General features: G+C 37.7%; 1 protein-coding gene across 7 annotated transcripts in view; it reads left to right on the forward strand.

The window, feature by feature from the left end:
- Positions 1-2670: 2670 nt before the first annotated feature.
- LOC122635663 (voltage-dependent L-type calcium channel subunit beta-2) overlaps positions 2671-12804 on the forward strand; it is a 68871-nt gene continuing 58737 nt past the window's right edge. For 2 of the 7 annotated variants that reach the window (XM_043826131.1, XM_043826135.1), the window contains exon 1: positions 2671-2979. In XM_043826131.1, coding sequence (XP_043682066.1) covers positions 2755-2979 — 225 coding nt within the window. In that variant the 5' untranslated portion in view covers positions 2671-2754. The remainder of the gene's footprint in view (positions 2980-12804) is intronic. The other 5 variants (XM_043826129.1, XM_043826134.1, XM_043826132.1 and 2 more) reach the window with 3 other exon arrangements.

The raw sequence follows: 12804 nt of genomic DNA on the forward strand, positions 1-12804 counted from the left end.
GAGAGAGAGAGAGAGAGAGAGAGAGAGAGAGAGAGAGAGAGATACATACACACATACAAGCAGAGTATCTTTACGACATACCACATAAATTTTTTGCTAACCCGATTCCTAAATTGACTCGTGCGCGTTGTCAAATATTAAAAACTCCCAAGAAGAGAGTTTATAACTGGTTGGCCTAATCGTGAAATAAGAAAGAAAAGAAAACAGAGAGAAAAGAGAATCGAGAAAAAACTAACAAGAATCTTCGTGAATCGACCGACCTACAGACCGATCGACCGACCGACCGACCGACCGACCGACCGACTGTACGTTACATACGTCCGTGCGCGGGTTTGTGACAGGTTCGCCGAGTTCACTGTGTGAAGACAAGTGGAAAACTACGTGGGATAAGAGATATACAGTAAGTTTGGGAAATGAGATTTAAACGCGAAGAAAAAAAGAGAAGAAAGAGAAAAAAGAAAAGAAGAAGAAGAAGTTTCCGTTTCTTTTTTTTTCTCTTTCTCTTTTTTAACTATCCATTAATTTGCTTGCACCCTCGACGAACACGCTCTACTAAATCTAAACGCTCGCTATCGTCGGATCGCGATAACAAGGTGTTAAAAAGCATATCCTTCTTTTTTCTTTTTTTATTGAAGAAAAAGTGTACGGGAATAGCAGTTGGGGGTAATGGAAATATAAAAGAAATTATATATATATATATATATATATATATAGGCGAGGGGTGGGGGAAAGCAAAAAAAAGGAAGAAAAAAAGGAGAGAAGAAGAAGAAGAAGAAGAAGAGAAAAATAGAAAGAGAAAAAAATCGAGGCAGGTAGACGAACGGTTCGTGCGCGTTACATCCGATTGGTGCTTGTAACCCTTCTTCAGCTCGTAGCGCAGCTGAGCCCGACCGGGCGCGACCCACAGCCCTACATTCGTGGATCTGCGGCGTGACCTAACCTCAACTTGCTATACCTTGGACGCCGAGCTTTCCGTTTCCTATTCGTGTTAGCTATTAAAAAAGCAACACTCGAAATCGACCTTATTTCATTTCGCTTTTTTCGAGCGAACGTGGTCGTTATCAATTTTATCGTTATCAACGTCGTCGTCGTCATCGTCGTCATCCTCATCCTCCTTCCATCTTTCTTTTTCTCTTACTCTTCCACTTCTTCTTCTTTTTGCTATGAAAGTCCTCCGGAGGTTCGACCTTGACAAGAAAAAGAGAAAGAGAAAGAGAGAGATCGGACACTTCCGTTCTCTTTCTTTCTATCAGAGAGAAAAGAGAGATAGATAGATAGATAGAGGGAGAGAGACAGAGTGAGAGAGTAAGAGAGAGAGAGAGAGAGATCACATAACACTGTCAGCACGAAGGATATGCTTTTCACCTTCCAGTCGGTTGTACTGCTTCGGAATTCTACCTCGACGGTCGAGGTCGGCGAACGACGTGATATAACGTATCGAAGATACGTTGACCTTTATGTAACGTTATACGTCGTCTCTCTTTTACGCGCCGATTCAAGATATCGCATATGTAGTTACTTACTTACTTACTTAAGTTAGATAAATACGGACATGTACGTATAACTTAGTTACGACCGATATCGTGCATGATTTTTTTAAATGTTAAACGAATTCGTAATCCGTCATAGGTCGACGTCTCGACATTGACCAAGTTCGTGATACGATGTAAATAAATAAATAAAGACGGTTTTGATAATATTCGCGATTCGAAGAAATTCAAACGAGTCTTAAATGTCATTGGACGACAAAGATGCAAGGATATTGATATAGAATCGGAGAGAGGGAATGGTTTGAAAAAAGGTAAACTTTGTAGGACGCGTTCGATAGAGATCGTCTTAGTCATGGTATCAGTAGAGCGTGTAACGTCGGATAAGTATTAATATTAACGATTACTTTGATATACGAATTACAAATTAAATCGTAATTATATATATATATATATATATATATATATATATACATATATATATTATATATATATGTGTGTGTATATACCGATTGGGACGAACTAATAACAAATTCCGACGTATATATTGTGCTTACAGAAAGAAGATAAAAGGTGGAAAACTGGAAGAAGAAAATTAGAGATAGAGAGAAAACGAGAACAAGAGAGAGAGAGAGAGACAGAGAGAGAGAGAGAGAGAGAGAGAGAGAGAGGGAGGGAGTGAGAAAGGGAGGAGAGGTGAATTTAGTAGCGTCCACCTTTTTTGATTTTTTTCTTTCCTCTATCAATCTTCTATCATTTATTTCTCTCTCTCTCTCCCTCTCTTTCTCCTACTGCCCCGTTCTCCATCTTCTTACGAACAAAAAGTGTTTAGATATCGCAGTGTCGTCGAGGAGAGGAAAAGTGTCGTCGGGGTGGTTTAGGGTATAAGTGTGATGTGGTGGAGGCCCCCGTCGAGTCGCGGGGGCAGGAGGTTGTCAGAGGCAGATCGGTCGTGAGGGCTCCAGGCACGGCTCGGTTGGCCCGTGGCGAGCTCGCTGGAGGGGCGGGGGAGGAGGAGGTAGGATGGTGTGACCTCCGGCGTCATCCCGCCCGACGCGGAGCTGGTGTTGGAGGTGGAGGAGAAGGTGGCGGCGGGGGAGGAGGCGTCGGAGGTGGCGGCGGCGGCGGCGGCGGTGACGGCAGCGGCAGCGGCGGCGACGACGACGGTGGAGGTGGAGGTGGAGGTCGAGGAGGAGGTGGAGGAGGAGGAGGTGTTGGAGGAGTCGAGCAGCTGCTGCTCGACTCGGAGGAGGAGGAGCCCACGGCGATGTCGAGGCAGCCTCGCGGTGAACGGGACCACGTGAGCCGCTGCGACCTGCGAGACCCTCGCGACCTACGCGACTTCCGCGACTTCAGGGACGTAAGGGACGTAAGAGACGTTAGAGAAACTTACGCTACCGGCGTTAGGCATCATCGTGACGAATACGAGAACGATCATCATCCTACCGATCGAAGCATCGCTGCTTCTACTTCGGCTTTAGCCAATAAACCGGTGAGTACTTATATACTTTACCTACGTCCATAAATGCATAACTAAATATATACGCCTGTATATATTTTTTGAAGTACGTACGTTAGTAAGTACATAACGTACGTATTTATCGTACGTACCTGTATCCTACGTACTTACTTGTATTCAATTGACCAACCACAACGTTGCGCAATATTACGTGATACTCGGTTCGCAACAACTTCTACAGTTTAATACGTTACATCGTCATTGTAATACTTAGAGCTACTCAAGTTTTATATAATACGCCGACGAATTTTTCTTCCTTTTAATTTTTTTCCCCTCTTCTTCTAATCTTTTTTCCTTTTCTCTCTTCTGACCCGTTATTTCTAATATTCATCGCACGTAAGGTTCTATCCTTTTCGTTTTTTCTTTCTTCCATCTTTCTTTCTTTCTTTCTTTTTTCTTTTTTTATAAGAAAAGGAAAAGAGAAATGGATACTTCAAAAGAGGAACAACTCTCTGTTGGAGGGAAAGTAAACGGAGTATCATGGGTATCTTTGATCAAAGCACTCTCTCTCTCTCTCTCTCTCCCTCTTCCTCTTCCTCTCACCTTATCTTTCTCGTTCGTCCTCGATATATCTACGTAACCGACATAGTGGTCTTCATTCAACGCTTTGCATCTTTCATAGAGAGCTACCTTGTGCAAACGACATTGGGATTGGCGGTGCCTCCTCTCATTTGCAGCTGCATTCACCGACCCTTTACTTTCTCGTCGTCGTCGTCGTCGTCGTTGTCGTCGTCGTAGTCATCGTCGTCGTAGTCATAGTCACAGTCATAGTCATAGTCGTCCTCGTCCTCGTCGTCGTGGTCGTCGTCGCCATTGCCATCGTTTGCTTGGTCTGCTGGAGGGTCAGGAGTGCTAATGAGAGAGAAAGAGATAGATAGAAATGGAGCTTGTTCGAGCTGAAAATGGAATATGCTCTGGTTCGACACGAACATACTTTTCTCTATTTCTATCCTTCTCTTTCATACTGTGTACCGCATAAAGCTTCTATCTTCTGTCTCTTTTTCTCTCTCTCTTTCTTTCTATATCTATCTTTTTCTTTCTCTCTTTCTTTCTTTCTTTCTTTCTTTCTTTCATTCGATAGGGGCTGGACGTAATGCAGCGTTTCTCGAAACTAGGACACTGTCCAAGGTTCTCGATTAAATATTTCTACACTATTGTCAATTCTTGTCCTTTATTTTCTCTCTCTCTCTCTCTCTCTGTCTCTCTGTCTCTCTCCTTTTTTCTTCACGCATAATCATTATTCTCGGTACGAAGGATTATACGATATAATCTGATTGTCCTCGTCACAGACTATTTTCCTATTTCGATCATTTAACATGGAACGATTTTAATAACGTGTCCATAAAACGTTCGCCAAATCGTTTTTATCGACAAATCGTTTCCAATCTCCTCCATGAACATGATTTAATGGCTCGTATTTAAATCTTTTTTTCTTCTTCTCCTTCTTCTTCTTCTTGTTCTTTTCCTTCTTCTTTCTACAATACACACAATCGCTGCAATTACCGGGATCGCAATTTATCAAAGAAAAAATTCGAACTGATTGTTCCAAGCACACTTTTAGCCTTTATTTACTTTTAATAATCATACCTACATAACGACGGTAATTGCGTGTGCGTTGTGCATTTTTCTATGATTATTTGCATTAATATTTGCTGTGGTACGCTTTCATTTATTTGAATAATGAAAGGAAAAAGAAAGGAAAAGAGAAAGAGGGAAAAAAACACCAAAAAAAAGAGAGAGAGAGACAGATAGAAAAAAAAGAGAAACAGTAGACCTCTCTTTAAAATCCACAGTTTATGTCACCACCGTCTATGTACTTATCTCTTCCGGAGGAGGATAAAATTATCGATAATGGAAGTCGTTTCCATTATCCGAACTATCCAAAGTAAAAGCTTGAACGTGCGTGTAAAAGTTATTAAGCATGATGTTCTCTCTCTCTCTCTCTCTCTCTCTCTCTCTCTCTCTCTCTTTCTCTTTTTTTTATCCATGTACATTTCAAGCGAAGTAGGAGTTATCTTAAAAGCATGTTGCAAGATATTTAAGTAAATGTATATGATCGCGTATATGAAAAAGTGTATATAATATATACATACGCATATATATATATATATATATATATATATATATACGTATGTATATGTTTACATATATTTACCAAGGTTGTCGATTATTTTATTCATTTTGGAACTTTATTAATGACTTTCGATTCTGATACGTAATAATAATAAATGAAACGTCAGATTTACATTTTTATTTATTTATTTTGTTCATCTTGTTTAGAGTTATTTGTAACACCCACGCGACTCAGAATCGACTTTCTAAAGGAACCGATTAATTAGCACGGAAATCTTCGAGCTTTTTCCTTTTTATCTTTCTTTTTTCTTTATTTTTTACTTTCCATACTTTTTCTTCTTTTTATTTTTTTTTCGTAAGAAGAAGCTTAAGAATCGTACGTAAGTTAATTAAACTCCTCCTTTAATTATACCTACATATAGATAGCGAGAGATAGAGAGAGAGAGAGAGAGAGAGAGAGAGAGAGAGAGAGAGAGAGAGAGAGAGAGAGAAAGAGAGAGAGAGAGAGAGAGAGAGAGAGAGAGAGAGAGAGATTACGCGAATATTCGGCAAGAAGAGAAGTCTTCTTTTCTCGTGATTTTAATCTCATTTACCGGTGTTGCTAATTACCAGAGAGCTACGTAACGGCGTGTTTAATGATGGAATATAAACGTATCAACGAACGAGAAAATATTTCTTCGAAGTTATATTTCGTGATAACGTATGATTATTATTCGTTGAAATCATTTTAAGATTGAAACCAATCGGAGGAACGATATTATTAAAACGCGCTTTTTTTTATAATTACCCTTAATAAGCATGTTCAAAAGGAAAGATGAAAGATTAAAAAAAAAAAAAAAAGAAAGAAAAAAGAGAAAGAAAAAAGAGGAGGAGAAATAAAGAAAAGAAAAGAAAAGAAAAAAGGAAATAGAAACAAAAAGAAAAGAAAAATTCAATGCATATTCGATCAGTAATGTCTTACACGTCCGACAATCATTATTGCAGATTTTTTTCAAATTGTGATTATATCAGAATATATCGTGTATCGAGAGTGAATAGAAAATGGAATTTTCCCTTTCTTTTCTGTTTTATTTTTCATTTTTTATTGAATTAAATTATCCATATAAAAACTTACGTGGTTGAGTGAGATCGGATCGATGAAAGGGAACAGTGTCTACACGTGTGTACGTGCGTGTGCGCGCTGCTGTCTGTCTGGTTGTATGAGTGTGTGGTGTCGTATGTTCTTCTCTCTTCGGGGTAGTGGGTCTACTCCAGCAGACCCGGTTCCAGCAAATATAGGTCAGTGTATAAGGCGGCAGGAGCAAAAGATCAAACAGCGAAAGACTTTAGCCGGGAGCATCTTTCCTTCTTCTTCACCTTCTTCTTCACCTTTTTCTTCTGCTTCTTCATCTTCCTCTTCTTCTTCTTCTTCTCTTTCTTCTTCTTCTTCTTCTGCTTCTGCTTCTACTACTCAGAGTAGCATCGCGTTTAACCATCAGCCTGTCCACCAACACATCGCGTCGTTCCTTCTTGATACTCGGAAGGACTCGCTAACTGCCAAACGAGTTTGCGATGCCTCCTTCCTCTCCTTTTATTGTTAGTGTTAGAGATTAAGACGGCAAGAGATAGAACGATAGATACAAACTCCGATTTTCATAAGAAATTCATTTATTCTCTTTTCGCGAAATATTCTTCTTCTATTTATCGACGATTGATCTTATCAATTTTTCATTCAGAAAATAAAAAATTGATTATTGTAATAGTTGTGAAAAAATTCATTTAAAAAAAAAAAAAGAAGAGATTAAGAAAAACATTTTCCGAACAAATCCGTCGTAGATCTCTATTTTCGAAGTTTAATACCGTCGACACAAAATAGTTACTTATGACTTTAGGATTCTAAAACGCATTTTTCGACTTTGCTATACCTCTTTCTCTCTTTTTTGAACACACCTTAAGCCGTCTGCGTTGGCTGCTATCCTTACATTATCTTTCCTCCACCTAGTGCATGTTTCTTTGACGATCAGACGATCCTCGGCAGAAGGGACCACTGTACACCTGCGGAATTAGTCGCGAAAAGGATCTTTCTATCTCTCTCTAACTCTCTCTCTCTCTCTCTCTCTCTCTCTCTCTCTCTCTTTCTGTTTCCCCTCATTCTCTTTTAAAATTACAGAATTATTCTTCTTGGAATAATCTGTTCTTGAGTGTCGCTTCGTTAAAAAAAGAAAGAGATAGAAAAAGAGATAGAGAGAGAAAGAAATAGTATAGTATATTAGGAAGTTAGTTTCTCTCTCTCTCTCTTTCTTTCTGTCTCTCTCTCTGTCTCTCTCTCTCTATATATATATATATATATATATATATATATATATATATATATCTTTCATCCAAACTGACGAACGTGAACACACGTGCGCTCTTGTATTTTGCACCTGATCGAACTTCCGACACTTAATTGGGGAAAGATTCACAAGGTATTGTTACGATAGTTGCGTGTTACACGCGAGGAAATTACTTTCTATGGTAGATCGATCGTAGATCGAAAGGGAATTTTACTTAAATGAGTAAGAAAGAGAGAGAGAGAGAGAGAGAGAGAGAGAGAGAGAGAGAGAGAGAGAGAGATAAAGAGGTCGAATGAAAGAGAGAAAGAAAATTAAGATTTTTCATATCTCTCTCTATCTTTCTCATTTTCGAGATAAGTAAAAATAATCGGAATTAATTGCGTAATAAATTCGTATAAATAAAGTAATCAATTCGTGATAAGTTCCTTCCGATATTTTTACGTTTTCTCGAAGATCGATCGATCGATCGATTGATCGATATATATATATATATATATATATATATATATATATATTTGTGTTTGATCTAAGCTAACAAGCTCGATAAAGTAACAATTATTTTTGTTTCCTTTATTGGTTTATGCAGATTTATATAAAGAAAAATTTATATAAGAAAAAAGAACAAACTAGCAGAAAGAAAAAAAAGAGAGAGAGAAAGAGAAACAATTTGAACGTCTCATAGCTTGTCACGAAGTTGCACATGTCTTTGATAGGTATCTAACGATACCTCTTCTAACGATAATCTTACAGTCACGATTCAAAAAATCGAAGATGGAATTTAATTACGAACTGAATATTTTACGTTAAGTATACACTTAGAAATATGTCGCAAGATTCGTATGGGAGGAAATAAAGAAAAGCGAATGATAAAAAACAAGAAAATGAAAAAACAACAGAAAAATCGGTGGAAAAGAAATCATACACCGATGAATTAATCGAACCGATAGTAGAGTACTTGCAATAAACGATAACAAGTTAAACGTTTCTAGTAAGACAAACATGCGAGAGACATATATACATTATATATATATATGTATGTGTGTGCGTATATCTATATCTATATCTATATATATATATCATAAAACTGGAACCCAATAGTAGTCAAGTATCGTATCGAAGATATCGACCGTAACTATCGAACGCTCACTTCCGCCTACTTGTAATCTCAATTTAAATCATCGCCAAGCTTACACGTATATATATATGTATATATATTATATATATATATATGTATGTACATATATGTACATTCTGTCTTTATCGGGATATTAGTTGCAATAACATTTTTCTTCTCGCTTTAAAAGATTTCGTTCCGTATAATTAAATGAATTTGCATAATTGCGTTTTATCGATTGATAAATCGTTATCATTTTTGGTAGAGATAGAGAGATAGAGAGAGGAAGATATATATATATATATAGAGAGAGAGAGGGACATACAAAAAGAGAAAGAAATTTAGAACGATAAAAAAACATAAATAAATAAATAAAAAATAAAAAGAAGAAGAAGAGGACGAACAAAAAAGTAAAAATAATAATAACAATAATGGAGCGAAAAAAAACAAACGGAAATAAGAGAGAGAGTGAGAAAGAGAGAGAGAGAGAGAGAGAGAGAGAGAGAGAGAGAGAGAGAGAGAGAGAGAGAGAGAGAGAGAAGACGATCGTTTATATTCACGTGTGAACGAGGATCGGATGAAAACGAGCCGTGACAAGAGGATAGATAGAGATAAAAAGAATAATAAAGATGAAAAGGGTGAGAGAGAGAGGTAGAGCGAGAAAAAGCGAGAGAGACAGAGAGGGAATAAGAGATAGATGGACATTAAAAAAAAGTTAGAAAAGGACAGAGAGGATGCATAGGGATCCTTACGTAAAATATCGCACAGCCGTCTGTAGGATGCTCGGCCGAATATTATTTCGCCTCGTAAGGATCCTGATGAGCGTCGGCCAAGGGATTATTTAATGACACGATCTTCTCTCTCTTTCTCTCTCTCTCTCTCTCTCTCTCTCTCTGTCTGTTCAGGTATAAAAGGTAAGTGAAGCGATGGAGGAGGCTGGGCAACTCTTCTCAGGTATGTGAGAGCTTCTTAGTCGTTCGCGGTGCAATGGCCGTAAGCGCAATACGTTTGTATGAGTGACTGGTCCATAGGTTTATATTAATGTATGTTGAAAGAGAAAGAGAGAGGAAGAGAGAGAGAGAGAGAGAGAGAGAGAGAGAGAGAGAGAGAGAGAGAGAGAGAGAGAGAGACAAAGACAGATATACAGAAACTTGCACCATCTTTTTTCAACTTTTATAATGAATTTACTCGTTTATCTTTATTTATTTTCTTTCTATTTAATTATCTTCGTAAATGAATTAAATTGAATTTTTGTTTTAATGAATGTCTAAGGGAAAAAGAAAGAGAGGGAGAGGGAGAGGGAGAGAGAGAAAGAGAGAAATCTATTTCGAAATGGTTTGGAAAGTAAGCGAACAACTTTCATAAATAAAAATAATTAATTTTCTTAGAATTCGACCGGTATGAAAATTAGAATAACTTTTACCAAGTTCTTACTCGGAGATAAGAGACAAATTTGTAATCGTGTGTCTGTGGTATTGCTAATTCAATAAAGTGCTATGCCTATTCGCCTACACACAAACTCTGTATATTTGTCTATGTCTATCTGTCTCTCTCTCTCTCTCTCTCTCTCTCTTTCTCTATCCCTCTTTTAGCGAGTCTAAAGTTCGAGTTATTTGAAACGAACAAACGTCAAGTACAACAAGGATACATACGTATTATTTATTATCCAGGGTTTTAGTTGCGAGTTACAATGAAAACGTGTAATTTTTCTTGTGGCGTGAGTTTGAATTTATTCAAAGATTTATGAATATTTAAATAGCCCGAAGTAACGTTACAATTCGTTTCACTTGGACATTTAACATTTTACAGTAGATTGCCACGTAGATTTTGTAATATCGGAAACGGACGATTAAATTCGACGAAAGTATAAATATTAATTCATGCTTATTACGAATTTACTCTAGTATAGTATAAATCCTTCGTTCGTTCGTTCGTACGGTGTATCGTAGTCAATCGTAGGGGGAGACTTCAAAAATGTTGTTTCAAATTAATCGACGAAGGAAATATATCGTAACTATGCTTTTATTCGATATTATTATTCGTCGTTTATCTTCTTTCTTTCTTTTTTTCTCCCTCTTTCTGTTTTCCTTCCCTTTTTTATCCCCCATTAATTCCATGCGATTCCATTGAGAGATCTCTGATACGATACAATTTTTCGAATGAATGTTTTATCGGGAGAAAGGAGAAAAAAAACAAGAAAGAAAAAGAAGAAGAAGAAAGTCTATTATTTACTCTATCGTACGTAGAACTACCTGAATGATGAACGGAGGATGATCCCGTCTCTTTAGAAAGGAATTTTTAAAAGGATGAACATTAGTGACACTTCATTAAGATAATTTGACTTGAAATCTAGGTTTCCTCAAGGTCCTACCTGCTTCTCTTTTTCACTTTCTCTTTATCTCTATCGTTATCTCTATCTTTTATCAAGTTTTACCGATTTTTACTTCTCTTCTTTTTTCCTTCTTCTTTTTCTTATTCGTTTTTTCCCTCTTCTCTAAAAAAAAAAAAAAACAAAAAAAAAAGACTCCACCGAGAGACAAAGGTTTGAAACGAAATAAGTCATAAATTCAATTATTTAACGAGTTTTTCAAAACCGTAAAATTCCATCGTAACTTTCTATAATTTTTTCGTACCATGTCTACCTTTTGAAAGGGAGCAATCCTTTATAATAGTTATAACTTGTAGAACAGGTGAACGACAGTAAATGTATACCTGACAAAGAGTTGCTTTGATTCATGCGTTCTTCAAAGAAATTCTTTCCTACCTTGTCAAGTGCATCAGGTTGTTTCCTGGAAACGAACAATCCATTCTTCTGTCATGTACATATAAATACATAGATAGATACGTGTATATACGTGTACGTGTGTATACGTTGCATCTATCTCTCCGAGAGATGCAGGTGTTGCGCAAAACGATTAGACTAAAGCCCCATATAATTGTTAATTATTTGAAAGTTAAAAAAAGAGAACAGTGTGGAACAAGGGGAAAAAAAGGGCAAGAGAGAAAAAGAGAAAACGAAATATAACGCGTACGTGTAGGTAGATGGATGCATATGAGTACGTGTACGTATATGCGTATATGTACGTATTAGTGATAGTTTACGGTGCAAAATTGGTCGGTGGTGACTAGCCGACGTGGTGTGTATAGTCTTAGCGAGCAATTTGGCGGGCAGTAACGAAGGGCCTGCGAAAACAAAGGATCGTCGTCGCTCCAGCCAATTGTTGCATTATTCATGCGTTTCTAGCAAGAAGCGGTCGTAAGGCTTGCTCAGGCCCTGAGACTCCACAACAACTCCAACTCAAACTCCTCCTCGTCTTCGTAGTCTTCGTAGTCGTCTCTTTCGTCGTCGTTTTCATCCTCCTCCTCTTCCTCCTTCTTCCTGTAGTTGCCTTTCGAGCCTCTTTCTCTCCCTTCAAAATTCATTTTGTTCCCCTTGGGTGCCTTAGACGCACCATTAGTCCGCTTCGAAGTATGGCGCTCGACTCTGTAGCTACCTCGATTACGAACCGAACTAGAAGACCTTCGGGATCCAAACTAGTCTTGATCTCTCTCTTTCTCTCTCTCTCTCTCTCTCTCTCTCTGTTGCTCTTGCTCTCTCACTCTCTATCCCCCACCCTCCTTATATACCCCGCCAACGCCCCCGCACCCGCACCCGCCTCCACCCTTACCCCGTACTCGTCTCAGTCCCCGTCACCTACCTCTCTTAACTTTCATCCCGCGTGTGACGATCTTGCTTTACATCGATTAGACGATAATTGTATGTAAGTATTTTCGAAATCTATTCGTTCGATGTTTTTTACATTTATCCTTTTTTTTTTCATAGCGCGATCAATGGCGCGATTAATAGTTTCTTCTTTCTTTTCTTTTTTTTTTTCCTCGTAGAAATGATCGTAGAGGATATTTTTTTACTTTACCCTTTTTTGTTCTTTTCTTCCTTCGCTTTTCTCTTCGACTGATTTTATTCGTCCGAGTATTTCGTCTTAAATAATCGAAGACCGGAAACTTCTGTTAAAATTTCACACAAGTTCGTATACGTTTCTCATTGATAAAATTAATTTCATTTTTTTCGTTCGTTTTATTTCTCTCTCTCTTCTCTCTCTCTCTCTCTCTCTCTCTCTGGTTCTCTCTTCCTCTTTTAATTTCCATCCCGAATGACTATCTCGATTAGATCGTTTCAAAGGAAAATTAAACATATTAGAAATTGAAAATTTAATCTTGTATATATATATATACACTTTCATTTCTCGAAATCAATTCTATTCGATTCGTTCGCAAAGATAATTGGAAACATTTTCT

Source organism: Vespula pensylvanica, chromosome 19 (genome assembly GCF_014466175.1).
Source record: "Vespula pensylvanica isolate Volc-1 chromosome 19, ASM1446617v1, whole genome shotgun sequence".
NCBI lineage: Eukaryota > Metazoa > Arthropoda > Insecta > Hymenoptera > Vespidae > Vespula > Vespula pensylvanica.